The sequence below is a fragment of the Haliaeetus albicilla genome, chromosome 19 (genome assembly GCF_947461875.1).
Source record: "Haliaeetus albicilla chromosome 19, bHalAlb1.1, whole genome shotgun sequence".
NCBI lineage: Eukaryota > Metazoa > Chordata > Aves > Accipitriformes > Accipitridae > Haliaeetus > Haliaeetus albicilla.
The window spans coordinates 13,532,256-13,559,090 of NC_091501.1; the positions used below are offsets into that span (position 1 = coordinate 13,532,256).

The following is a 26,835-nucleotide window of genomic DNA, read 5'->3' on the forward strand; positions in this document are numbered from 1 at the left end:
AGAAGTGCCAATATGGCACATGGTTGTATCTCAGCCTATATTAACCACTGCCTGTAAGGAAACAGCTAGAATAAAAAAGCAAAGGAGCAGCCATATCAGAAAGAACATACAGAAACACTTGCTATGATTATGTGTAAACCAACCACAGGCTCTGTTTACAAACCTTTCCATCTGTTCCTTTGCCTAATCATTTCTGCTTTCCCTCTCTGTCTTCTAACTTTCCTTCGTCTTTCCAGATGCAGGACGCTATGGGCTATGAGTTACCATGGGTGTATTTTGTCAGTCTGGTCATCTTTGGATCCTTTTTCGTTCTAAATCTGGTTCTTGGTGTGTTGAGCGGGTAAGCTGACAGTTTTGGTGTCCTTTTTCCAATGCTACAGGGCAAGACTCCATAATAAGGGTTCTTCCCTGTCACCAGGACTCTTTCAGAGGGATTAAAAATCTGAATCCAAGGAAACTTCACATCAGCTCTCAAATATTTTGACAAAATGTTCAAACATTTCAAGTAACAGTACAGGTAACGAAAGAGGTGTTATTCTCTGACAAAGAAATTCAACCTCAGGGCATTCAAAATCTCTAATGTCAACCTGTCATAAATTTCCAGAAAACTGGCTATTGAAAATCTTACTGCTGGTGACTTGGGATCTCTTTGGCTGGAGCCTTGCAGTGCTCAGAATCTGAGCTTGTCTCACTAATTATCATTCCACTCTTCCAGGTCAATGATGCCATAGGAAGGGACTGGCCCTGGATCTATTTTGTTACACTAATCATCATAGGGTCATTTTTTGTACTTAACTTGGTTCTCGGTGTACTTAGCGGGTAAGCAGTACCAGGAAAATGTTTTATTATTGTTTATTTTTAAAAATTTGTATTTCTATTCCTACTCTCTTGTTACCAAAACAATGGGCAGTGGCGGGTTGATCTCAAGAACCTTAATAGAAGGCCTAGGCTATTGCTGTGCCAATAGCAAAATATGGCTTTCCTAATGGCATGGAAGGAGTCTTTTGACTAAACCAAAGGAATACAAGACAACTCTTTCCTATTACATGTTCCTCTACCTAAAACCTCTACCTGTACTCTGTGGGAAGAGGACAATGCTATGCTCCCCTGTGGGCGAAGCATACCATTCACCATAGAAGAAGGGGATTATAGTTAAATTTCTGGAAGAGTCAGTGGGACTGAAGGAGGAATGAGAGCATGAGACAAATCCCTTCACATTTGTGGGATGAAATTCTTGCCAAATTGTGTCTTCTCACATGAGAAATTTTCACATTGCTTAGTATCTCTAAAGCACAGCCTAATGGAAGACTATTTTCCCTGGAGAGTGTCTTGGGCACATTTATTCTTCAACAAGCACATCTTCTCTATTGTGCAGATTACAAGCCTAGCATGATGCAGGGAGAAAAGATCATTTCCCTCTGACCTTTTCTAAGGATGAACAGAGAAGTGGGAGAATTCCTTTTAGTGTTTAAGCATTCCTAAGACTTCTAGCTATATTTCAGTTCTGCAGTATAAACCTCACTGCAAAGCATCATTTTAGTAGCTTTGATTAAAAACAATTGATATTGTCCCCAGTAGTTAAAAGATTTACTGCCCCTGGGGAGCCACATAATTAGAGGAATCAAGACAGCAAACATTCCTCGCAAGATTTTTAAAAAAAGATCCCCTAGAATTAGGCTTCTAATTCTGTATTTGGGCATGACTGGGTGCCTACAGCCATTCTATGTACATGGATAAATATGGTATGAGGACTTTTATGCATCCTCTTTTTCTTTGTTTCTAACATCCTGCCTCCTTTAATGAGTTCTAAATGAATTTGGTCAGAGCCTGTACCTGTTGCCTGAGTGGGCAGCTCTGAAGTCCCCTGTCTTTTGATCATAAGAGGGGGAAAATGATCTCTGAGCAGGAGAGAGGACTTGATGCCTCACAGAAATTATGTCCTCGGTACTTGGGCCAACAACATAGGAAGGGCAGTAGTAGGACCAGAGAAGAAGATCCATCATTGGCCATCCTGCAAAGAGACAGGTAATAGCAGATCTACAGGAGGTATTACTACTGTCTTCATTACTCCATTGAGGAGGACATGCTGCTAAGACAGCTGCTGCAAGGAGAAGGGTTTCCAAGCAGTAATGGGAGTGGGAAAAAATCCCTGGTAATGAAGTGTCAGGTAATAGTCTGTGTTTGGATATCTGGAGAGTGATACTCTGGGTACAATTTTAAAATGTAAGCTCCTTGTTTCTCCAGGTGGATACTCTAGTCAGCACGTAAGAATGTCAGCAGTAGTGGAGGATGATGAGCAGCTGACAGAGAGAAAGTAATCTGTTGTATCAGAAGTGCACTCAAGGATGATAAAGGACAGTGGTTAAAGATTATATAGTATCTGATTGGATAAACAGTGCCTGTGAGCCCAGCCCTGAGGAGTGCATACCGTTGAAGCACTGCTGATTCAATTTACCTACACTTGGATTTGTGCCTGTACATAATTAAAAATTGAATTTTCTCTCTCTTTCATTTTTCAACTCAAGAAAGTGTTTTGGGGCCTAGATCTTCCATCTCCTGACATACTGCAGCTAGACCACCACAGTTAGTGGTAAGAGATGGAAACAGTCTGTAGAGAGAACTGAAATCAAAGATGAAGTTCACCTTGTTTAAGCTGTGAGTCACTCTTTCTGGCTGTGTTCACAGTGTTATGACAGCTGCGCTGTTTCTGCAAAATTTTTCCCAACTGGAGAAAAGTAAAAAGAAACTCAAGAATTTGCATCCATGAAAAAACACAGAAATTATGGGAGAAATGTTCCAAATTTTGGTGGGGGCTAAATAAGCAGGTCTTAAACAATTAACTTTCTAAAGCAGTTCTAAATTCTGCAGAGTTGCAAAGTGTCTTCACTTTGCAGATTCAGCTTTTTTTTTTTTTAGACACTTGCTATTGCTATTAGTCCGATCTATGTAGATGATCCACCTGGCTGTTCTATGTAGATTCAAAGCAGCATTCCTGGGCATCTTCGTATATCCATTCTGGGCACCTTTCTTCCCATTTATCTATTTAAGGAACTTCACCAAGCATGTCATGCAGGTAGACTTTGTCAATGACAGATTAGCTTAGGTTTTTTAATCACTTCTGAATATATAAGTGTAATTAATTGTACTCACAAAGACACCTTGATTGCACCTGCAAAATCAAATGCTGAGTTCTGCTCTGCCTAAAGAGCTCATTTGTAATTTGTTTCTCCTCAGGTATGTCATCCATTCATGGTCCTTCTGGTGAATTTACTAGTCACATGCTAAGCTAAATAGTATGACAGAGTGTTCATGTGTAGAGCTATAATCCTCCTCCTGTCTTGACTGAGCACAATATAAAATTCATGTATTCCAAAGGAAATATCTAGTCAGCAGATCACACAGTAGACCTCCTCAAGCCTAAGCAAAAGGATTCCACGATTGCTGTGAGCAGTGAAGCCCCTCTTAAAGGTGTCTTGAGATCAGAGATGTTCACATCTGTGTTATCTGTTTCAGTCAGTTAGTGAGGAAAAAAATGGTCAAGTTGGTTCAACTTTTAGACCTGCACGCCTAAGCATATAGATTCACATTTCTTTTATATTTTACCTAGCAGTGATCCAAATCCCAGAACACAGACCAAACAAGCAGTTGCCTAGGGCAAATGGAGGGCAGGAGAACAGCCATTTCTTCTGCTTTGAGAGGATCCTGGAAAACCTAGTTGGCTGCTTTTGATGCTGTTACTGCCATAGAAGAGGTCAGAGCGAATGGGAGGCTGGCTGTGGTTGTAGCTCCTCCTGGAGCAGTTTTTGTGACTTTTCAGGACTTTTTCCTAGTCTTCTGTCCCCTCTTCCAACCCTTCCCATTCCTTCGTGTACTTCTCAGGGTTTGAAGCCTTGTGCTGCACTTTTAGTAGTAAGCAAGAGCTTTGAACTGCTGGAATTCTGCTGTTTTGCTCACTTCCCATCACTCCTCTAAATGTGAGAAATCATACTGAGATCTGATATAGAAAAGAATTACCTATATTCCATCATCAGCATGGGCAAGAGAAATTTTCTTCTGGAACAGCACAGGATACAGAGCTGGGTGTTTATATTTATGATCTTGACCCATTCTAACCTCACACAGAGAAAACATCTCTCCAGAATACTCTGCTTTTTTGTATTCCCATTGGCAGATGTATCTTATAATTGTCTAGGAGAAGTAAAGGAAAGTGAAGCAAACTGAATTTGGGTAAAAACAACCAGATTCACTGACTCTTAAACTGATGTTCTCTTGTTCACTGAAAAGAGACAGACTGCTTGGTGGTTCTGCAAGCCTTTGTTGACCTTATCCTGGCATGATAGTGCAATCTTTTTTGAGAAGGCCACCTCCAAACTCACGATGGAACTTCCATCAGAAAGTTTATTTGGTCCTTAACCTCTCTGCTGAAACTGCAAACAATGACCATTTATTGCCAGCTGTGATGGTGGCAGAGGTAATGTGCACACCTGCTTGCAAGAGGAACTGGTCTAAGGTCACCAACTCATTTCACATGGGATGGTAAATGACCATTGATAGTAATTCTTGATCGTGAACTGCATTAGCAATTTCCTGAGCCACCTGTTCTTAATGATTTAATGTTAGTAGAAATCAAGATAATTTAAATAAGTTGTCTTCTTTAGAGAGTCATCTGAGATGTGGAGTATCATACATTGTACAAAGGAAAGCGACATGCAATTGCAGATCATTTAGACTAGGCAATCACGGTATTTTCAGTTGTGCCATTAAAAAGCTAGGTAACAAATTCAGTCCTATACAGACAGTCAGTGTAAAGATATCATGTTAAAATCTCACGTTGGTTTAGTCAGTTCTGCCCCCAGCCTGAGTCTTATTTGAGAGAGACAGTAAGTGGGGACTGACAAGACCCAAGTAGGCATTCAGCTTACGTGCATCTACCATAAATGATCCACTTCAGTACACAGTAGGAATTTCACTTTCTGTAAACTGGGCTGTTTCATGATGTTTTCCACTTTGGTTTCTAAAACAGCCCCTTGCAAGTTATATCCATGCACATATAAATAGTTCTTACTTGGAGTTGAGGGCTTGGTCCCTTTCAAAATTGGACCCATTTGTTCTGGATTCTAAAATACCAGTTTAGGAGCCAACAATTGAAATATTGGGATTTGATTTATCAAACAGGTTCAATAATACATAGCTTCAGGGTTTTTTTTGTTGTTTGTTTTTTTTTAAGAGTTAATTAATTTGGGTAAGGCACTATGTCAGACCACAGGAAAGATGTTATTGAAGCAGGAAATATAACTGCTATTGATTGAATTTTTCTAAAATTCTTTGTATAGTTTTTATTGTTGTTGTTGGGGGTTTGTTTGTTTGTTTGTTTTACATTTAAAATAGCAAAATATTGCTCCCAGCATGAGAAAATTTGACTTTTCATTCTTGCCATGCTTGCAATAGCTGTTTCTGCCTTGTGGCTAAGTTTGGTCCCAGGGCTGACTGTGATCTACCTTCAGGCCTGAGAAGTCACTGATTCTCTTCCTCATTTCCACCTTCATTATCACACTCCCATGGGATGGGCTGAACCCTCAGCAATGTAACAGGGGTGAAGATCACACAGGCATACTTTGTCACATACTTTGGCTTGAAATTAAAGCATCATCCTACTTTCATTCTGCTGCAGTGCTGGTTTCATGCACAGCTCATAATATTGAAAGCCTGATCCAAAGCCTGTGAAGTCAATGGAAATCTTTCAGTGGGTTTTGGACCAGACAGGAAGGAAGTATTTCGCCATCACTTAGAAACTCACCTCCATCTCAGTTGCTTGAGGACACTTCACATGGTACACTCACTAACATCTTGGGTAGGATTTTCATAATCCTAATATTATCCCACCAAAGTTAGTGGTAGGTTTCCTATTTGTTTTTGCAGGAGCAAACTAAGACAAATATTAGGTGGAGGTTTTTTTTAAAATCCACTCATTGCTAACAGTCATCAGCAAGCATAATGGGTAATGCATTGGAGAAAATTACTTTACCTCTCATTTCTAGAAACAAAGGACCATGTTATCTGCTGTGTGTGCCTTATGTAATGATCTGCTTCAGCAGATACAAGACTTAATGCTTAAGTACTCTTGCTCTAGCACTTTTCACAATCATTAAGCTTACTTTTTAAAATACAAGCATTAAAATCTGGTTTAGAACCACAGGACAGAGTTTAAACAGAGTTAGGTCAGCATTTCTAGAAACAAAACAATGCCTTATAGGTGTCTCTGAAAGAGAGGAAGGAAGAGCACCACAGCCAAAAAGAAGGCAAAGCAAGTACCCAAGTTCATAGCTAAGCAACATGAAATTCTTATTCCTATGCCCTCTGTTTTAAACCTATATTCTCAATAGTAGTCTTTCATAAAACTGTCAGATGTCTACCCTAGCGCACTTTCTGGCAGAATCTATTAGTTTTGTCTACCCATAATTTATCATAGTTGTTGACCCAACTTGAGATTTGAAAAAGTTTCATGTCAGATAACAGCCCTAAATACTGAAAGTCTGCAGTAAAATATTGAGGTCTGGGGTTTTAAATATATTGTCCAGTACTGTGGATGAAATTGTCAATAATTAAATGTGTACAGAATTGTGAGTACCATTAATTACACTTACAATTAGCCCAATTTAGTTGTGATTACGCATATAATCTTAAAGACAGATTGAAACCTGGCTAAAAATTAGAGCCACCATCTCACTCTCCAGATATCAGATTATTGTCAAACAGTTCATCATTGAATTAAATTAACCATTAACTCATATAGATATTTATGGATAACTGCTGGAGAATAGCAAGTGATAAAGTGTATTAGAAAGTATATGGTATTGTACATAAATGTTATATATGCGTTTTATTTGAATTGTCAATCAAATGTTGGGAATGAAAGGAGTAAAAAAAGGTATTAATCTTTTCCTAAGCATTGGTAAAAATGTGGACGCTCCAGCTGTTTTACATGTGTATCTAGCAAGGAATCTCCATTCATGTGTCTGTCTTGAAAGGATAGAGTAAGCTGGGTGTGCTACACAGGATGTGGAGACTTTCTAGTGGAAATCAGTCTAACCCATTGTTTTTCAATCTCTTCCTTCCCTCCGCCCATGTCCTGTCCCTCCCTCCCTCTTGCTAGGGAGTTTTCCAAAGAAAGAGAGAAGGCTAAGGCTCGGGGTGATTTCCAGAAGTTACGGGAAAAACAACAGCTAGAGGAGGATTTGAAGGGATACTTAGACTGGATAACTCAAGCAGAAGATATTGACCCAGAAAATGAAGATGAAGGCATGGATGAGGAGAAGCCTCGAAACAGTAAGCAATTTTCTTCTCTTTCTCTCTCTCTCCCTCTGTTTTTAGCAAGAGAGCCCGTGCCCACCTGCTGTAGTGCTGAGATGGCTTATAAGGAAGAATGAGTTCTTCCTGAGACTCTCACTGTGCTTATACATGATTCCAGCTTAATGCCTGTAGGAAACTGTGGGAGGGAGAAATATGTGTAAAATAATTGATACTGTTCTGCAGATCCTCAGTTCCTTGTCTGTGATACTGACATAAGATCCTGATAATAAACAGAAAAAAGATCAATACTTGTTGTTAAAGCCCACTACTGAGATAAGTTTTAAAATATACATCTGTCTCCTATTCATTTATTTAATTGCAGTTCAGTGTTGCAGGCTGTTTACACATGGCTAATTACTTTGAAAGCAAAGGTTTTTAAGCAGAGCAGTGCTACACTATGGGAGAAGGGACGGATTGACCCTGTTGCACATTAAGTGGGCCATCTGTAACTCCACTGAAATCAGTGGAATTGTGTTTGCTTTTGCCAAACTGGAATTAAGGTCTCAGACATTTCTTGTAAGGGAACTACCTCTTATTCTTCTGTTCTGGAGTTGAGAAGATGTTTGTGCAAAGTGTGGATTCACCAACTATCTCTTCTTATTAGAAATCCTGAAGAAGAAAGGGCTTGGAGAAAGCAGCAATTCACTATATTTCATTACCTTCATTGAATCTTCTACTTCCACCTCCTCTTTTACCAATACAGGCTGTGGAACACTTCAGAAACACCTGGCAGTTATCATTGCATGTTGTGCACTTGGGAAATGTCAGAATTGGAACCTTTAGACAGTTACACAGTCAATGGACAATGGCTCTACTCTTAGCTTTCATTACAGAAATGTGCATTTTCCTAGTTTGATTTTGGAAGAGAAGACATGAAACATTTCCCTAGAGATGACCCTTCCCACCAAACAAGCAAAATCCATAGGATGATCCAATCAGAAAAATATATTCTAGTATTAGGAAGATTAGACATGGGAAAGTTGTGTCTACAGAGTAAAGCAAGATTTGTATCTGCTTATGATCTTTTGGGGAGTAAGCAAGACTCCCTGTTGCTGCCAGAACATTTAAGTTCTTTTAGAAAAAAAATGTGGGGTCATTAATATCAGGTTACACCCATGATACTTCGGTATCTGGACTTGAAGAAGTCACTGGGGTGACTTGCTCAGACTTTCCCCAAATCAGGTTACTTTGATTTTTATCCTGGTGTCTTCAAAGGGAATATAGCTTACTTTCACAGTTTAACCTCAGTAATCGCTAAGAAATGAATTTATTATTCATGGCCAAAATTTGCTGTTCTGTGGCATACAATACATGGAAGGTGATGTCTGGTGATCTAAATTAACATATTTGTAGACAGAATTCTCTATTAAAAAAAAAACCAAAAAAACACTGCCGCAGTGGGCTCTGGTTGTTAGATGATATCTGAGCGGGGAGGCCAAGGACTGGGTTGCACACAACTCCACTGAAGTCACCGGGAGACTTTCCCTTGATTTCAGTGGGAATTGGGTCATGTTTATCATGTTTCGTCTTAGAGACATGCCTGCTAAAGAAAAGTGTAGCCATAGTGGTAAGGTAGTGTGATGAGACTTGCCTTGGTTACCCGCGGATCTGAAGTTTTTCCTTTTTAATTAACAAAAATAATGCTGCTTTGGTAAAAGGGTTGTGGAATATGTCAGATGCAGATTCATTACATGTGCTGTGGGGTGGGGTCAATCCACATTTGAGCTAACAAGCTCCTTTTATGGGTGGTGGTGTTAGAGAGCTGAAAGATAACATATCTTCAGCTTGCTTTCAATTCTTCCTGTTCAGTTTAATAAAGTGAGTTTTGTAAAACATGGTTTATAAAATTAGTCCTCTTGCATTCTGACAAGTTGTCTAGGGTCTCTCACAGCTGGCTGTTAATGATGGATTTACATACTGTTAGCAAAGTAACTTGTTACCCATTTCTTTTCCAAACTATTAATGAATACAGTTTCTTCGATGCCCTTGGTTCCAAGCGTCTAAGGGCAGTGGTTGCTGACTAGTCCCTAGTACACAGCATATCATTCTGTGTGACACTGTGGCTTTGGGTCTCATTATCTGTTTTTGTTACATGACAGACCAGGCTTGGGAACAAGTGTCTGCAGTGCCTAGTGCTAAACAGTATAATTACACCTCTGTTGAGACGAATTGCTCAGGAGATGAAGGAAGGCTGTGGACTGATTTTGGCCACGTACTGGGGACGGTCATGCTAACAGCAGTCTCTGCACAAGAGACTACCAGAGACCGAGCAAACAAGTCACTCCATGAGGTTTATTACATCTGTGCCCCATCTAGAGCAGGATGTTGACAGCAGTATTCTTAGCACCTGTGGTCTGCATCTGTGAATGCCAAATTAACCCTTCTTCTAGCTTTCGTGTACTATCCAGTGCTGTACCTTGGCCTTCCCACCACAGGCCCCTCGGACTCTGGAAGGAAAGGGTCTCTGTGCCGCCATCCTCTGGTGGGGAAGCAAATAGCCTCTGGGTACAGACGGTAAAGAGCAACACCTACCCCCTCGCCGAAGCCAATAAGAATACCTGGATGAATGCCCCCGCCCAGGAGAGTTGTGAGGCTTACATTCTGGCCTTTTGTATTTCATAAATCGCATTCATTTTTATTTTGCAGTAGGCTGTTGTATTTACTTTTGCACAATTGCAGGTACCATATTGTTTAAGCTCTATTGTATTTCTTGATATTTCTGAATTTCGATCTTTATTCACATGACAAATGACAACGTGTTTTGAAAGCCAGATAGCTTGCAGACATCCTCTACTAAGATGTCGTACTCACTTCATTCGCTTAGCTCGGGAAGAAACTCCTGGTATACTTGCTGTACCTACCCATGTGATTCCACATCTTGCTTATCCTACTGCCTACGAACATACCTTCTGCAAAACCACCTCAACCCACTCAGGTGCTGGAGACTAGTTTACTAACCATCTCTGACAAGGCCTGTCTGCTCTCCTGAAGCTGACTCACATTGCAGCTGTACTGCTCTTGGGGCTTGATAGATCTGCTAGAAAATGGGTTGAATGAACACTGTGTAACAAAATCAAACCGAGAAGTAGAGACCCTTTCCTTAATGGCTTCAGCTTAAGATAATACCGCAGAAAAGGTACCATGAGTAAGTGACAGGGTGTTTTGTTTGGGGTTTGGGGGGGGCGGTATTATCTACTGTGTTGAATGTTTTGGCATTCATGCCAGCAGTCAATCACCACAGTAGGGTTAAACTGAGGGAGAAAGATGGTATTAATTCTCTTCCAAAAACCATCTACAAAATAAGCTCCACTATAAGGCACAGATGGCACAGTTGTAAATGCCCTCAGGAATCCCTTTGGCTTGAGTGCCCCTAAGGCATTTGAATCCCACCTACTGGCAGTGCTGAGCTTGCATCACTGAGGCTCCAATGTCTTCCTTGTCTTCCCGTGTTTAGCTCTTGCTGAAAGAGCTCAGTTGCCTCATATGTGGCTTCAGTGTGCTTTTCTCTCAAGTGCTCTTCAAAGCTCACTGCCTTCTGTCTCTAGTACAACTTCCTGAAGTCCACAGAACAGTGTTACTCCCCCTTTCCAGCATGCTTTGTTCAGTGATTAATTAATTAATAACATTGACTTTTAAGGTATCAGCCCTGAGACTTTCACCTAACAGTTTCCTTAATTGCACAGGGCAGTTCAGACCTCCTTAAGCTGTTGTTTTAGCTCAGTATTGCCTTTGCATCAGTTGTATTGTACTGATGCTCAGGAGATGTGGGCTCCTGCCTGAACTCTGACGGTGACTCACAGCATTACTTTAGAGAAGTCACATCAGTTTTTGCGTCCTCAGTTTCCCCTTGGAGGTTGTTTGGAGGTTTGGGGTTTTTTATAAAGAATATCAGAAGAGTTCAGGAGTTTAATTAAAATATACTTTTAAACTAGATTCTCAGCTAATGTAAACGCTGAGATTCAGCAGTTTATACCATCTGGGCTCTGACCTGGGTAGTCTACCTCAACTGAATCATCCCAAACGCAGAGAACATATGTTTCCAGTCTCTTCTCTGTCCTTGGCTGCAGAGGCAGGTTTTGCTGTTGTCTTGCTCTGTAGAGAGGGCTGCCTGCTTGTCAGCATGGGAACTGCCTCCTGTAAAACAGGGAACACAAGGTGGAAGGGAAGAAAAATTCACTTGCATCCCCATTTGGTTTGACTGCCTGTGCCAGTCCTTAGGGCATTATCAGTCATATTTTATATTTGCTACTGCTTTCCTGAAGCTGTCAAACCTTGCCCTAAGTCTCATTGGGTGTTTACAGCCCTTAATGTAATGGTCAACAAGCCCAAGGACTACAACAGTGAGGACCTTGGTGTAGGAAAATGTAAGAAAGGAAGATAAACGCAGCCAGAGTTGAACAATCTGTGCAGCCTTTAGCTGATGCTCTCCATAGCAGAGGTCCTGGCATTGTTCTGAGGCAGTTTATTGCCAGTTGTCTCTCACATGCATTGAGGGGCATTCAGAGAGCAGGCTGAATTCATTCTCTGTGTTTTGGGAAGTACATGTTTAAGGCAGTTTTTCCTTGTTTGCAAACATGATTTTGCCATTATGGCAGATGTGAGGTGGGAAATGTGAAAAGGCTTCTGGGGGCTGTTTGTGTTGATGGTTTTCTTCTGTGCTCTTTCCCTGACGGGCCCTCCACATGGGAAGAAAACATTAATTTGACAGAGGAGAGAAACACATGTCATGGCACAAAACAGCTACTGAATTTCAAAATTGCATGATAGCAAAGAGACATCCCTCTGTTGCCACAGTAACTGGGAATTTGCCCTTTTTTTTTTTTTTCCTTTTCTTCCTGAGAGTGGTCTGGAATGCATCTGTGTTGCTGTGGGCAGAAGCAGGAAACCTCAATCTAACCCAGATTCTCCTCCTATTGATATTAATTGGCAAAACTCCCATTGACTGCACTGGGGTCAGGAAAAAGTTGTGAATGGGCAGGGAGAAGTAATTTGATGTTTCTGACTGCTCAGATTTTGCCCTCCCTCTGTTTCCTTCTATTTCAGTTCTATTTGGTGCTGCTGTCTGCAGTGCGAGTATGACCACATTAATGTCAATGAGTCCCTAAGAGTAACAGAGCCCACTGCTTGGCCTGGGATCTGATAACAAAGGCATTCTGTGATTCAAGACAACTCATTTTTCTAGTTAAGTCATATCCAAGGTAGTGCTGTAAATTCAAGAGCTGATTTGCAAGCAGCTTACCCTACAAAAATTTAAAGACTAATCATACACCAGGGCTCTATTGTAATGGGACTGATGGCTGTAGATAATCAGGTTTTCAGGTAACACAGCAGAAAAGTAACAGTACAAATCAATGTGTTGCCTATCAAAAGCATGTAACAATACTTCCGATAGTAAATTAAATAATGAAAGGTGTGGGGAGGGGGTTGACTCTACATGCAGATTTATGCCTCAGTTAAAGTGGGAATAGAAAATGCCCAACTGAAAACAAGTAGTACAGAAATACAGGCAGGTTCTAAAATATGTAAAAAACTAAGCTGTTTAAAAAGAAATAGTCTTGAATCTTCACCTCAGAGCACCTATTGTGGTGCCTTAGTGACCTTTGGAAATGTTTGTTAAGATTGGAGTTCACCACCTATAAGGAATCAACTGCAACCTAACTTTTTGGTGGACCACGGATTTTGTCTCACTGCTAAAACCAGTGTTACTTGTGAACAGCACTAATCATGATTAGGTGGTAGAGTGTATTTGATTACAGGCTTATGAGAGTCTTCCCTAGGAGAAATGATTTTGAGACAGAGAGGAAGTTTGCAGCTGCAAAATTAAAACTTTTAGAAGGAACTGGGACCTCCTGGACCATTACAACTTTTGGAAAATCTGTGCCTTTCATGGAAACCCTTTGTGCTTCTGAACATCGGGCCAGAAATGAGAACAGGAGAGCTGGTGGTTCAAACAGGAGAAGAGAAGAATTTGAGACCTCTAGAAATAGAAGCCTCAGTAATTTCAGCCCAAACAGGGTTTTATTCCCAAGAGATCCAGTAGTAGTTTAACTCTATTACATAACAGGGATAAAAGCATGACCACCTTTCTCTAAAAGTTCAGGCATTTTAGAATTTATCTATCCAATTCCTGTTGACTTCCTTTTGCAAAGTCAACTTATATACCACAAGGAGACTCCATGGATCTCAGTGAGGCTATGTACCAAATACTTTCCGTTGACTTTAATGAAAGCTGTCACTAAATCCTGTGCAACCCTTTGGGAAAGTTAGCGGTTTGAAGCTGTTGGCTAGAGAGAGTTTTGTGTACAGATGTAATCAGGATAGCAAGACAAAAGAACAGCAACATGTTCAATTTTTACATTTAGTAATTTCATATGTCAGCTTGTTCTTTGGCCTCCAAAGCATGTGCTTAGTGTACTGACAAAGAAGTAGCTTACTACTTTCACCCTGGAAAAATAGCACGGTGCTGTGGGATAATGTCTAAGGTAGAAAGTACATAAGAGGATTTTCAAAGACTTGGTTACCGGCTAAATTTTCAGGGTGGCCTAAAAATTCTTGGTCCATTTTCTGTGATGAAATTTAATGGGTAAGTACACAGTTAGGGAATTAACATGGAAGATGCAGAGGGGAAAATGAGTGAGTATATTTACAAGATGTCTATTTTAAATTCAGTCTTGACCATTACTGCCTTGAAACTCATGTCGTCTTATTCTACAAGCAAAAAGATGGTGTACTGAGTTAATTTTTGTCTCCTGTTTAACAGAACACACTTGAAACACACTTGAACTTGTCTGTTGACAGCAAGTCAGTTCACCCTGATTTATTCTAGTTTCATCTGCAGAGTTTGTCCCAACATGTTTCACATACACATGGAAGGACATGGGCAACCACCCCTTGACAGGCACGTACAGCTTGATATTTCAGAGGATTTTTGCCTATTGTCAAAAAGCAATTAAAAAACCACAGGGTGCTCGCATGGGATTTAAGATCATCTAAGCAAAAGCTGTAAGAGGCACAGGCTGGAAAATGAAACCTTTATCAGTTTAGTTCCTCCAATACCAGTTGGTGATTTGAGAACGGTATCATACAACCTGGTTGCATTTTGCTTTCCATGCGTAAATACAAGGAAATAAAAGCCAGTGTTGTAAAATAATTTATTATCTGTCAAAACCTCATCTAAAGCGGAAGAAAGCACAATGTCATCTACTTTTATCATTGTCCACTGATGTGGAAAATAATCATCTGTAACTAAGAAAAAGATTAGCTACAGTGCCAACAGTTGTAGGTATTTCACAAGGGCACCTGACAGGTGTTTCATAAGGAGTTTAGTAGCTGTGATAGACTTATTCTCTTTCACCTGGAGACAGAGGGACAGAAGAAGTGCTTTTTGGTGTTCACTGCACCACCAGTTTCTTCTAGGGGAAAAAAACTCCATGTACTCGGCTGCTGAGGTTCCAAAATGTGGTTTGCTTGGATGGGAGTGACAGCAACTCCCAGCTGTGTGCTGTGCCCAATGCATGCTCTGTAGAAAACAGTCCCAGTGGTATTTTTCTACTCTGCCATCTTTTTGAAATAGCTTATACGCTGCTTTTAATATAAATACTATAGTTTGAGGACACTTACAAAAAGGCCTTTGTAAATGATAAGTCAGCTTTGGTTTTGTTGTGTGGTTGTTCTCTTCTTCACAGAGAAGCTCAGGTTGCAAAATTCTGCATGGGTTTGTGCTACAGATGTCAAGCTTGAGTCTATAATTAGCGTGCTGCCTAGAAAAAGCTTCTGGGACATTAGTTCTCACATTGGGCTGAATCACTCCTGCAGTTCTTAGGCAAAAATCCTACTGAAGTTGCTGGGGATTTTGCCTGGGTAAGGACTTGGGCCTTCTGTTTCATCTGAGGTCGGTAACAAAACATGCAAGTGTCAGCACTTGAAAATGCTGCCCAATGTGAGGTCTTGATGCGCCAGAGGCTTCTCTCTGCTCACATGACTTCAATATTGTGTAACCGTCATTCACCAAAGGGAGAGCATGAGATATTTGGGATCTGAAATTGCTTACAGGACTGAATAGTCCAGATAGTACTGTTTAGCCAGTGCGTAATTCCACTGGCTAAAATGCAGTTGTATCTGGCATGAATTTGACCCACTGTCATTAGAAGCATTTTGCTTCGATAACTGTACTTAAGGAAATGTGGGATCAGACCCAGATAAACTTTTATATCCTTAAAAGGAAAAACCAACGTATATCAGAAAGGAACAAGAAAGTATTTGTGAGGCTTCATAGTGACCTTGTAGGCAGCTGCGGTAGCAGAGTACCTAGGGCAATGATACTCAGCACTGTAGGTGAGAGAAAGTAAAGGTGCCATTTAAAAGTGTGATTTTCATTGTGTAACTTTATGTGCAGCTGAAGTAAAGAAAAAAAGATCATTCAGGGTGATTCTGCTTCCACTTTTGCCCCATGTTCCATCAAAGTCAACAAAACTATGGTGCCAACATTTGACTTTTTCCTATTGGAATAAAACCACAACTGAGAGTAGACTTCCCTCCTGACTATCTTCACAGGTTGCTTTCTTTTTTATTGTGAGCAAAAAAGCAAGGAAGCAGTAGGGCCTTATCCTTGATTGTTTTGTCTTTCTCCCCATTTTCAAGAGGAGAAAAGAGGAAATACTTAGAGAGGGAAAAAAATTAGCTTTCTTCACAAAGTGAAATTAAAAATTTGGGGGTTAAATTATGCTTAGAAATGCTTCATATACAACATTGATTCTTTAAAATATGTATGCAGGTTAATATTTGGAGAAATGTTGTTCTGGGCTCTTTTGTCTAATTTAAAGAAAAAGGCACAGGAAGGCTAAACAAGGTTCTCAGAGTCACCCACACTCCCAATGCCAGTGTCTCTCACACAATTCTCTGCCTTCTAGACTATAATTTTGACCTTGGATTGTATCACATAAGGCATTTACAGGTTTGATCAGGGTGGTTTTGAACTATTTTCCTTCTCTGGGAATTCACTGTAATCATCTTAATCACTTTAATAGATACGATTTTCTTGTTCCCCTGAATGTATGGATGGTTCACTGTGTAAGTTAATCAACAAGTTTGGTTTTTATTAGTAATTAAATTTCACAACCCAGCTTTTATTAAAAAGCAGCATTTAGGTTCATTGTTCTGTAGATTTCACAACTTCCCAGTTTCTCTTTCTGGCTGAAAGGAAGCTTTGATCATAAAACAAAAAGCAAGAAACCATTTGAAAACCTTCTTCCCCTTCCTCTGCTGATAGTTACTGCCAAGGGTAGGTAAATCCTATCTAACCAAACGAGATGTAGAAGCATTTTAGCTCAAGCCTGTGTTTTATGTCAAAGCACAGTTTGGAAAAAACAATTTGTTTCCTTTGTTCGAGTGGAGAGCAAAAGAAGAAAAAGCTGCTGATATTCAGGAAGCCTCAGGACAAAGCTGTGGCCAGTGTTACAATCTATAATTCTGCAGTAAGTTGTTCCAACATAGAACAGAAGGCCTGATATTGTTTGGTGAAGTGGGAAAAGCGTTTCTAGAAAGTAGAGCAAAGTAACTCTTCAGTTTGGGGAAGGTGGGCCAAATTCAGGCATGCATCTGACTCCAGCAGCCAGCTTCTTGAGTGAGTGCTGGTGAATAGTGACAGCTCTGAGATAATTAAATGACCCTGAAAGGGTCACTGCAATGAGCATCTACCAAATCTCTGTGCCAAACTCCAGAATGTGCTAATTTCTGCCTGCAGGCTCAATTTTTCTGCTTACTTTCTTGCAGGCATCAAAAGGTATGTAAATGAAATAAGGTCCCAGGCTGCTGTAGTTCACATCTGGGAAAAAACTCTTCCTATAAGATCCTCTGTGACTGAAAAAGTTTTATGATGATCTACATGTGCTCTTGCTCTCTTGCAACTGAGGATCTGGCTTGTGGTGTTCAACTTAGTTTATTCCAGCTTCTCCCTTCCCTGACTCTTGTAACCTGGAGTGCAAACAACATTACACTGAGAACTGCCAGAGCAGTGATGTGTGACCAGCTACAGCATATAGAGGCTGACATTAATGTTGATAGGGCATTAAGTTTATCTACTATAAAAGCTATTTCCCTAGCAAAGACTGCCTGGTGAGATAACACCTCTGTTTTGCCTGCTGGAAGAGAGACTTATGTTGATGTAGGAATCCTCTTATAGTACTAATACGTTACAGAGAAATATCTTTGAAGGTAAGGCTTTAGAGGGAATCCATTGTTTATATAGCTGGGGAAGATACCTTTGTGCAAATAAATTAATCTCTATCTGCCCTGTTGGGAAGTACTTCTTGAAGCTGTCAAGATTTATCCACTGACATTGTGATTCCACTTCTCAAGAAAGGACTTAGAGGAAACGGTCTGTGAGAAAACTGCCATTGCCATAGCTTCTGACGGTTTGAACGTGCTTTATTTTGCATGGTTAGAAAGGTGTAGAAGGCACTCAGTACCAGGATCTCCACAGAAAATTTTAGGAAGATATGCCACAAACCCCCAAGCTGAGTATTTATACAGCAAGGCCATTATTTTTTTTTTTTTTAAGTAGATGCCTAAAATGTGCTCTTAAATCTTTATAAGGGCACTTATAAAGTGGTTTTAAAAACTGTGGAGTATTCAGCAGTTCCTGCTGAAGTCAGTGAGAATGACCTGTGATCAGTGTTTGAAAATCAGTTACCGCTGCAGATGTAGCCTTAAGAGTCTCTTCATTGAGAAGAAAGCATTGGTGAGCAGGACTGAGAGCAGCTGAAACCCAGAGGATTTTTTTTAATGTGGTATAAAGAACTGTTAGGAGAGAGACTGTGGTGTTCAGTAATCGTTGCTGAGGGACACGGAGCATGCGTTTGGAGTTAGAAACAACTCTTGGGGGTGAGAATTAGTTGTATTACAGTATTGCCAACTGAGATCAAAGCCACAGTGTGTATACATAAATTAAAGTATGTGTATGTACCTCCTTTTTACAGAAAACCAAAGCTAGTATAGGTGGGGTTCAGCTGCCTAAACATATTAATCTAATGCCAATTTAGACACTTCATGGTACCCAAGACCTTCGTTGTGGACTGACAGATCAAGTATAGCAGCTGTGGCTTGTACTCTTGCAGTGTGATAGTTGGAAGGGCATATCCCCGGTCGGATGTCAAAAATGCCATCCAGTGCCTCAGAAGAGGCAACTGAGTGTGGTTAGTCCAAAGACATGTAAGAAAAGTTTAGTACAACTAGAACCTTCATTATAGTTCTTATAAGCTGAATGTCTTAAGTGATCTTGGTAGATAGAAGAATGTGATAGGACCAACTGTAAAAGAAATAGTTCTGATATGAGCTTTTTCCCCCCCTCGGTCTAAGTGTGTATTCATCATGACCTATCTACCTATCTCTTCTTTTTCCTTTATGTATTTTATATTGTAACTTGAAGATTCATTTGCAGGAAGATAAATACTGAGGTCCAGACCTTGTATTCCTTGGCCCAGTCCAAGAGCTCTGTGTGAGAAGAGGTCAAACTGGGGAGCCTCTAGGAGACCAGGACAGGCTGAGGGAGGCCAGGGGTGCACTAGCAGAGCTCTCCCACAGAAACTGTCATATCCTCCGCCTTCCCTGCCCCTGACTGCAAGGTAGCTCATGTAGTCCATCACTTTCTTAAATCGATTCATGAGCAAGCACACAAGGCAGCAAAGATAATAGTATTTTGTTTTAAATGCAAGTGGAGTTAGAAAGCCGACCCTGCTGTTGTGAAGGCAGTGCGGTGGGGCGGCGCAGTGAGCTGTAGCTGGCAGGAGGTCTGCAGAGCCGGGATGTTCCTCTGGCGGAGCTCGCAGACAAGGACTCTGGGCGATGTTACACAGCCGAACTAGTATATATGTTACCGACTTGATAGCCAGTGCTGGTGCAGCTGAGAAGAGCCACCAGTTATGAATGGCACCCAGCTCTTTTCAGCGCTTTGGTGGGAAGCCTGGTAAGCTTGCAGCAGGACCCCAGTACAGGCCTGGCGCTGAGGGAGCAGCGGTCACGCTCTCTTTCTGTGCCTGCTCACTTCTGCTTATTGGGTGAGAAACTTCACATCCACTCCAGTACAGTCTGCTAATAGCATAAAAATCTCTGCTTGTATTTGCTCCTGGGAAGAAAAGCAGGTCTCTCCATCCCAGTTATCTCATAAACAGCATCAAGCCTGGAGAGGTGGCGGGGGAAGGAAAATGTTTCCAACTGGGGAACCAAACTGAAAATAGCTGTTGCACTGAGTCTGCCTGCTGATTACAGCAGCTCTTCAGTTAGCATGGTTGTAGAGATAAGTCAACAGATTAGAGAATTGGCCTTTCAGATCTTGAGGCCTAAATTCAAAGTCAGCTTTAGGGGCCATGGGTGTTCGTAGTGCTGCTCACATCCTCATTTCCATTTACAAAGTTCACAAACCACAGCATGATGAATCTCACTTCTTGTCCACTTGAGGAAGGACTGCAGTCAGACATGTCCCTGTAAGTGCAAACTATAGAGGTCTTGTAGTTGACCCAAGGGTAGGTAACACGGGGGTCACTGGAGATCAGGATGAGGATGTTACCAACTACATTGAAATCCATAGGCTGAAGTAGCAGAAGGGTTAAGTATCAGAACAAGGATGCAGTGGCAGAGCTGCGTGGATCCTCACAGATGTGCAGATCAAAATGTAAGTGTATTATCTAGCTGTTTGAAGAACCACGAGCAGAATAACAGGGCTATGCCAGGTCACGAATGACTTGCTTTAACACAGCTGTGTGAGGGAAGCTTGCATAACACCTGCCCACACTAAGCTTAGCTCAAGCTGTTGTTATCAGTCCCTCACTCTCCTGCATGCTAGAAGTATTTGCAAACTAGGAATCTGTTATTTCAAGGCCACTATAAAATGCCTGTTTCTTTGGCTCCGGGTAATTGACCTATTCTCAATGCCCTACTCAAGAGGTATAAAAGCTTTAATTACAGGTTTGACAAGCTGACTTTAAGGGCAAAACTCTTTAACTTCAATTCGCTGCTTTTCTCCTGGCTGCACAGTAACACAGAGCCTGCCCAGCTAGCATGTCTCATGCTTCTGACTCATGTGATATTGTGATAATAGTGTCTAGTATCAGACTAGTCATTATGCTAGCAAAGTGTCTGAAAGAACACCACATGCAGGAGCAGCACGCAAAATCACAAGCATTTTATTTACTAGGCACAGAAGAAATGTAGCAGACTAGGGTTTCAAAACAGAATGTTATGCACATTTCAGAATAGGAGAGGTAAGTTCCATTTCAGATCATGAAGCTGAATAGAGTCTGTTCAGTGCGATCCATGAATGCAACTGTAGGGGTCCAGTGCTTTCACACAGCCCTGGCTCCAGAGTGACCTAGATCTGATGTGTGTGTTGCTGTACCTGTCAATCAGTGAACTGAATTGCTTGATTGTTTACCGTCAAGGAAGGCATCATCCAGGAGCCTTCTCACACATCCCACATGAATACTGCTATTAGAAAATGTCTGCACTTGCCAAGAATTAATCTCTGTCAGGCACTGCTTGTGCAATGGGACTGCTCAGATGGACAGGGCCTTGCTGCTCTCTTTTCTTGATAATATTAATGCTTAAATATTTTAAGGAAGTCACTCCTAAATTAAGTCTTCCCAGATGCAGGAAGCATACACTACTTTTTCAGCTTGCAGAGTGGTATTTCAGATGAAAATATTCCGTCACTTATTCTTTCCCACAGTCCCTTCACCCATGGCCCAGCCTCTGTCCAGTTGCCTTGCCTGTCCTTTGAAATAATACAGCCCAATCTCTCCCTCACATTCACTTCTCCGTTTTTTTTGTGATGTTCTGCCAACAAGGGCCAGCCTCCAGGAGAATGGTGTCCTTCTATACCAGATATAGTCCTCAGAGAGACCTACCTTCTCATTGGCACAATTCCTGCGTAAGCTCCCTGGCTGCAGGGCTCTGCGAGCTCCCTCTGGGAAAGATGTCCATGGCTCCCCACCTGCTGCACTGTCCAAACAGTTCCTGCTGTCCTGACATATCCTCTCATGTGCTCACAAACTGTAGGCCACTCACTGAGTTTTCAGGCATCACCCACCTTGAAATGGCTTGTGACAGGCAGGAATGTCATAAAACAGCCAGCGCTGCATCTCAGTCACTTTGAAGCTTAGCAGTCTAGGTGGCAAGCAGCACTCACCAGAGAGTTTCTGATGCCCTAAGCAGATAGAGTCGGAACTAGCTTCTGTAATTTTTTTGCTTCTCCTGGACTCCACAGGGAAGACATTCACAGGACTGTGAACTGAAAGAACAAAGATGCTTTGGCTTAAGTAGAGATCCTCATCAAAGTTACTGGTTCACCACACAGGTGTATATTTGTATGGGTGGGCAGGCGCAGAAGTTCCCCCATGCACAGGAATTTCAGGAAACACGTGGCCTGCTTTAAAACCACATTTGTGCTTGAAACTTATGTGCTGGTTATTTTCATTAATAACAGTGCTAGTAAGCAAAATATGAATAGCGCCATGATTATTAGAGGGACAAAAAGGATCAAAGCAGGAGAGTTTTTTTTCTTTTAGTGGTTGATTTTACTGTCTTGAGGGCACTTTCTTTGTGGTTAGTTATTTTGTTCATGATCAATGTTTGTATCACTTCCCAACACATTATCTACAGTGTTTGCAGCTCTCATGCCCGCATTTCTAAGGTGCCTGCCAGACCAGCCTGCAATAATAGAATCCTTCTGGTTTTCAGGTGAGGTGCTCCTGCTTGTTGTGCCCATGTATCATTCTGGAGGATAGATTCAGGCACATTTGATGGCACTGCAGCTGTCCTACCTTCCTCTGCTAAAAATCATAAAGAATGAAAGAGAAATCTTGCAGAACCATTCAGAATGTGCTGTTGTGATTTGTTCACCACCACAAAATACTGTTGAAAGAGTCATAGATCCTCAGTTGTTTTACTTTTCCTTTTTTCTTTCTTTTCTTTTTTTTTTTTTTTAATGAATTGCTTCAGAATTCTGTGGGGAATGCGAAGCATTGCTAAAAAGTATTAGACTGACACCAGAAACTTACACCATGTACTGGCAAGTAAATGCCTTGCACTTTGGCACATTAGTTGTTGCTCCTAACAAGGCAAACAATACAAGTCATTTATCAGACAAGAAAACCAGTTTAGGATGTCATAAGAGAATCCAGATTCAGGAGAGAGATATCTTTCAAGATCTGTTCTGGTAGCAGTTCTGTCACCCTGTGACCCAGCCCATCTGTCCTTCTTCAGCCACAGGCATTAAGAGAGTTACTTCCATTGCACTTGCAGGCAGATACTCTGCAGTGAAGGGACTCCTATTGCAGACTTAGAAGTTTGCTCAGCAGTACAACCAGTTACCCAGGGAGACTACTCATCTTGTCCTTTTTAGCAGAGTTAGACTCCTTTCCATAAAGTCTGGGTGAGTCCTACGTCCTGTACTTAAAAGACATTTGAGATACCACAGGTTATGCAAATATCTTCACCCTTCAGGAAGGGAAATGCGAAGAGGATTTTAAATTCTTCCCTTCAAATACAGAACAGAACATCTGTGAGGCTTGCAAAGGCTGTCCCTTGGTAGGGCCAGGAGTTTGACTGTGCCCATTATGTGGTCCTCTGTGCAATGTGCTTTCCACTCACCAGGTGAAATGAACAAATATTTGAGGAACGCAGCATATTACTGTCAATATTGCTATAAAAAGAAGAAAAACTGCAGCTGTTTAAAGTAGCTGAGGAGTTTATTATACTAAAATAAGTCCCAGGAAGATTAATTAGTAGCAAGGTAATGCATTCATAGGTGTGCAGTGATCTGCATGTGGTAATAACAGATCTGTTAATCACATGCCTGCACAACTGATACATGCCGCTATCTCTCCTATTCCTCTTTGTGTATGGTATAAATTCACTTAGCACATGGCTATATCCCCTCACCGTCATAGGAAGTGTATGTGCATACGGTGACACTCTGGAAGGGGAGGAGGACATGTGAAAACAAGGGGGGTTTTATATAAAAGATATACATTGCAATTTATATTATAAAGTATATAATTTATCTGTGTATGAAACGTTTGATGATACGATACTCCATCTCAGTATTGGCAACGTTCCTACTTTCTGCTACTCCATTCAGTAAAACAGTGCTACACTGCATCACTCTTCTCTGATGCAGTCCAATGCCCAGCCTGGTTTTACTGTGATGACAGGTCTTGTTACTACGTGCTAGCTGTGGCACCTTTGCTGCTGGTTCACTGGTGTAAAGATCTTTTTACCGAAAGCCTTTTTCTTTTTTTCACTGAAGTGGATACAACTGGCAATCACTTCATGGCTCTTTATTACTATCTTAAATTCTGTGGCTGACCTTGAGTGAAAGTGTGAATCAAGCTCTCTCATTGCAATTGCAGTCATTTGTATGTAACACAAAATTAGGTTATGCAAAGTATATATATGATGTGGATTTAATGTAATATTGTGTGTATAATACTGTTAGTATGAGCATTGGCCTCTGAGCCCTTGGTAAGGATTTTCCAAGTATTTTCACAATTGTTCTTGATTTTTTTTACTGTGCTAGGTTCATTGATGCATTCTGTCTAACTTTGGGAGGCATGTAACCACCAAGATCCTACATATAGTTCAAGTTCTTTTTCCTCTTCTCCTATAGAAGACTTCCTATTGCAGAACTCCTTTTCAAAACAGAAAACACAAGAGTTCCCCAGTCATATCTAGTGTATTTTCCTGACAAAATCAGGATATCTAGAGAAAACTAATCTTTTACCTCTGCACATTTTACTTTCTGCATGCTGCTTGCATTTAAGAACATACTCACTGATTGTTCCCAAGACACTGTATGCATGTAGCAGAATGAAAGCTGTATCTTATTTAAGTTAATGAATAAGATGAATGAGTGCAGCATTTCCAAAACAGGCAATGAGAAAAGGAAAGCTAGGCAATAGTCACATATTAATTAAAATAAGAGCTCTCCACCAAAAAAATATGAGTAGATTGATATTCTGACAGCTGCCCATAGACTCATTCATGAAATGATGGGCATGAAAGGCACCGTGGGAAGCAGGATTTTTACTGGAGACAAAGTCATTCACTTGATGCACATTCTGTTAAAGGAAGCAGCCTGGATATTGCAATTTATTCTTGTTGTGCTTGATGGAGAAAGAACTCTTAAATCCCAGCCGGAGAATTCACAGGATTTCTTTGCTCTTTAGGTTTGCTTTATAGTTCTGCAGAGTCCCGCTTGGGAGACATTAGCATCAGTAATAACTATGGTACTTAGCGCTTATTGTAATGTGTTTCATCTGCAGATCTCGGAGAGATTTGCAAGGTGAGTGCAGAATTATAATCCCCCTTTTAGAGAAACTGAACAGATATGTAGAAAGGCTTGGTGATACGGCCAAGGTGACACAATAAGGTGAAATGGTGGTAGAGTGATGTCAGGTCCTTCTAACCTCAAATGCCAGCGTGGGCAAAAGGGGTTATTTAGACCCATATTTTGCAAAGTAATTCAATACCAGTAGAAATTGGAGTGTTGGAGAAATTGGAGTCTAAGTGAGCATATTAGAAAAAACAATCAAGTGTATTGTTGCTTTTCTTAATCTGAAAATCCACTACGGGTCTTTTCAATATGAATGAACGTACTGTTGGATAGTCACACTGTTTCAAGTCAGGTACCTAACCCAAGGGCATAAGGTAAATGCCCAGCCTGTCCATACGGTTGAGGGAGACATCCGTATGGCATTCAGAAAACCTGTGATAGGAATCCATCTGCCTCTGTAGCCTAACTCAAACAGCTAAATCAGAGATGTGAAGTCAGGCGATGTGAATAGCCTCTGACATACCCAGTTCTAAAACTAATGCACAGATCTGCAAAGTCATGTAGTAACGTACCCTATTAAAATCTGTGAAAAGTTTATGCTTTGTCTATGTTTGTGGAACTTGGCACCCATTGCCCAGGCACAATCTTCTCAGGATCTTAAATTGTCACAGTATTAAAGTGAGATTCAGCAACAAGTGTGGCAACATTATGTAATCCAGAGAGATAAATCTGAATATTAGAACTACTTCCACTGCCGAGATAACAAACATGTCATAAATGCAAGATGCAACAGTGGTAGTGATATTTCTGAACTGGGAGCTAATATTATTCTCTGAGCGCGTAAAGGACAAATTATCCTGGGCTACACAGAAGGGTATTTGCTTGTGCCAGCTTTCTGTTTCGGTGGTTGGCTGTCTTTTGGCAACCTGCCATCTAATAATTGATTGCATGTCCATGGGGCATTTTGTTGGATGTTAGTGCAAGAGTAGAGTTAGTATCAATGCTTCATGCCAGTGACGTGGAACAGAGGCTCTCAAAGGGTCTTGCACATCTGTCTGTCTAGCCAGTCACAGACTGCAGACTCTTTGTCCTTATTTCTGTCTGTTGGGCCTCAGAGCTAGAATTAACATAACATGAAGCATTTTTCAGAGTTCTTTTTAAGGAAGCTGCTACGTAGCTTTTGTTGTTGCTTTAGCTGCTGCAGGAATGCTATATAAGAAATGTGAAATCGGAGTTTAGGTGGTCCAGGAGAAAAAGTCTACATTCAGAGATGAGCCACACTGTGGCAAGATGTAAGAAGCACAAAGGCTTCAGAAGCAACTGTAGAGTAGAAAACCTACTGGTCCTTATGGTTTGCACTCCGTTGAAACCATAAGATACTTGCACACCTTTAAAAAGTTTTCACTTCCCTCTAAAAAAATTGCTATGCTATGCTACCTAGAGAATATGTAACTAATGGGAGATTTCATCAACCAGAGTGAATTACGGATGTGATGATAAATCCAAAAAAAGAGATTCCCATGAAAGCAAAGCCACCATGATTTGCTTCTGGAATAGGTACACTGGAACAGGTTTCTCAGAGAAGTTGAGGATGCACCAGTGTTCAAGGTCAGGTTGGACGGGGCTTTAAACAACCTGAGCTAGTGACAGATGTCCCTGCCCATGGCAGAGGGGTTAGAACTAGATGATCTTTAAAGGTCCCTTCCAACCCAAACTATTCCAGAATTCTGTGAAATATGTAATATCTTCTATGGGACCTGTCCCTGTGTTGTTGTCAGTGGTTCACTGTACTGGTTTGGTTGATGCAAGCTGCCCACTCTGTGTATTCATTGCCCTGTTAGCTGGAATGCTGCTGCTCCTGGTGTAGTCAGGCAAAGGCAAACTGCCTGAATGGAAATGCCTTCTCACTCCTTTAACAGCCTGCTCTCACTTAGGATGGATAAGCATGGGGACAGAGGTGTTCTCTACTGTTAACAAGTCAGCTATATACAGCATTGATATTTAGTTGTTTGACCTAATACCTTAGGTATTAGGTGGGCAGTTGAATAGTATGCATGGGGATCGATCGCTGCCTTGCCTGTGCTGCAGTTTGGACACTGAAGTGCCTTCAATGCAAAATATGTGGTAGATGGAAGCTTTAATGGTCTGCTTGAAGGCCA

General features: G+C 41.1%; 1 protein-coding gene across 7 annotated transcripts in view; it reads left to right on the forward strand.

The window, feature by feature from the left end:
- The window catches only part of CACNA1C (calcium voltage-gated channel subunit alpha1 C), a 490,677-nt gene that overhangs the window by 334,263 nt on the left and 129,579 nt on the right, over positions 1 to 26,835 (forward strand). For 5 of the 7 annotated variants that reach the window (XM_069807710.1, XM_069807711.1, XM_069807713.1 and 2 more), the window contains exons 8-9: positions 237 to 340; positions 7,154 to 7,326. In XM_069807710.1, coding sequence (XP_069663811.1) covers positions 237 to 340; positions 7,154 to 7,326 — 277 coding nt within the window. Of the gene's footprint in view, positions 1 to 236; positions 341 to 715; positions 820 to 7,153; positions 7,327 to 26,835 lie in introns of all 7 variants that reach the window. The other 2 variants (XM_069807716.1, XM_069807715.1) reach the window with 2 other exon arrangements.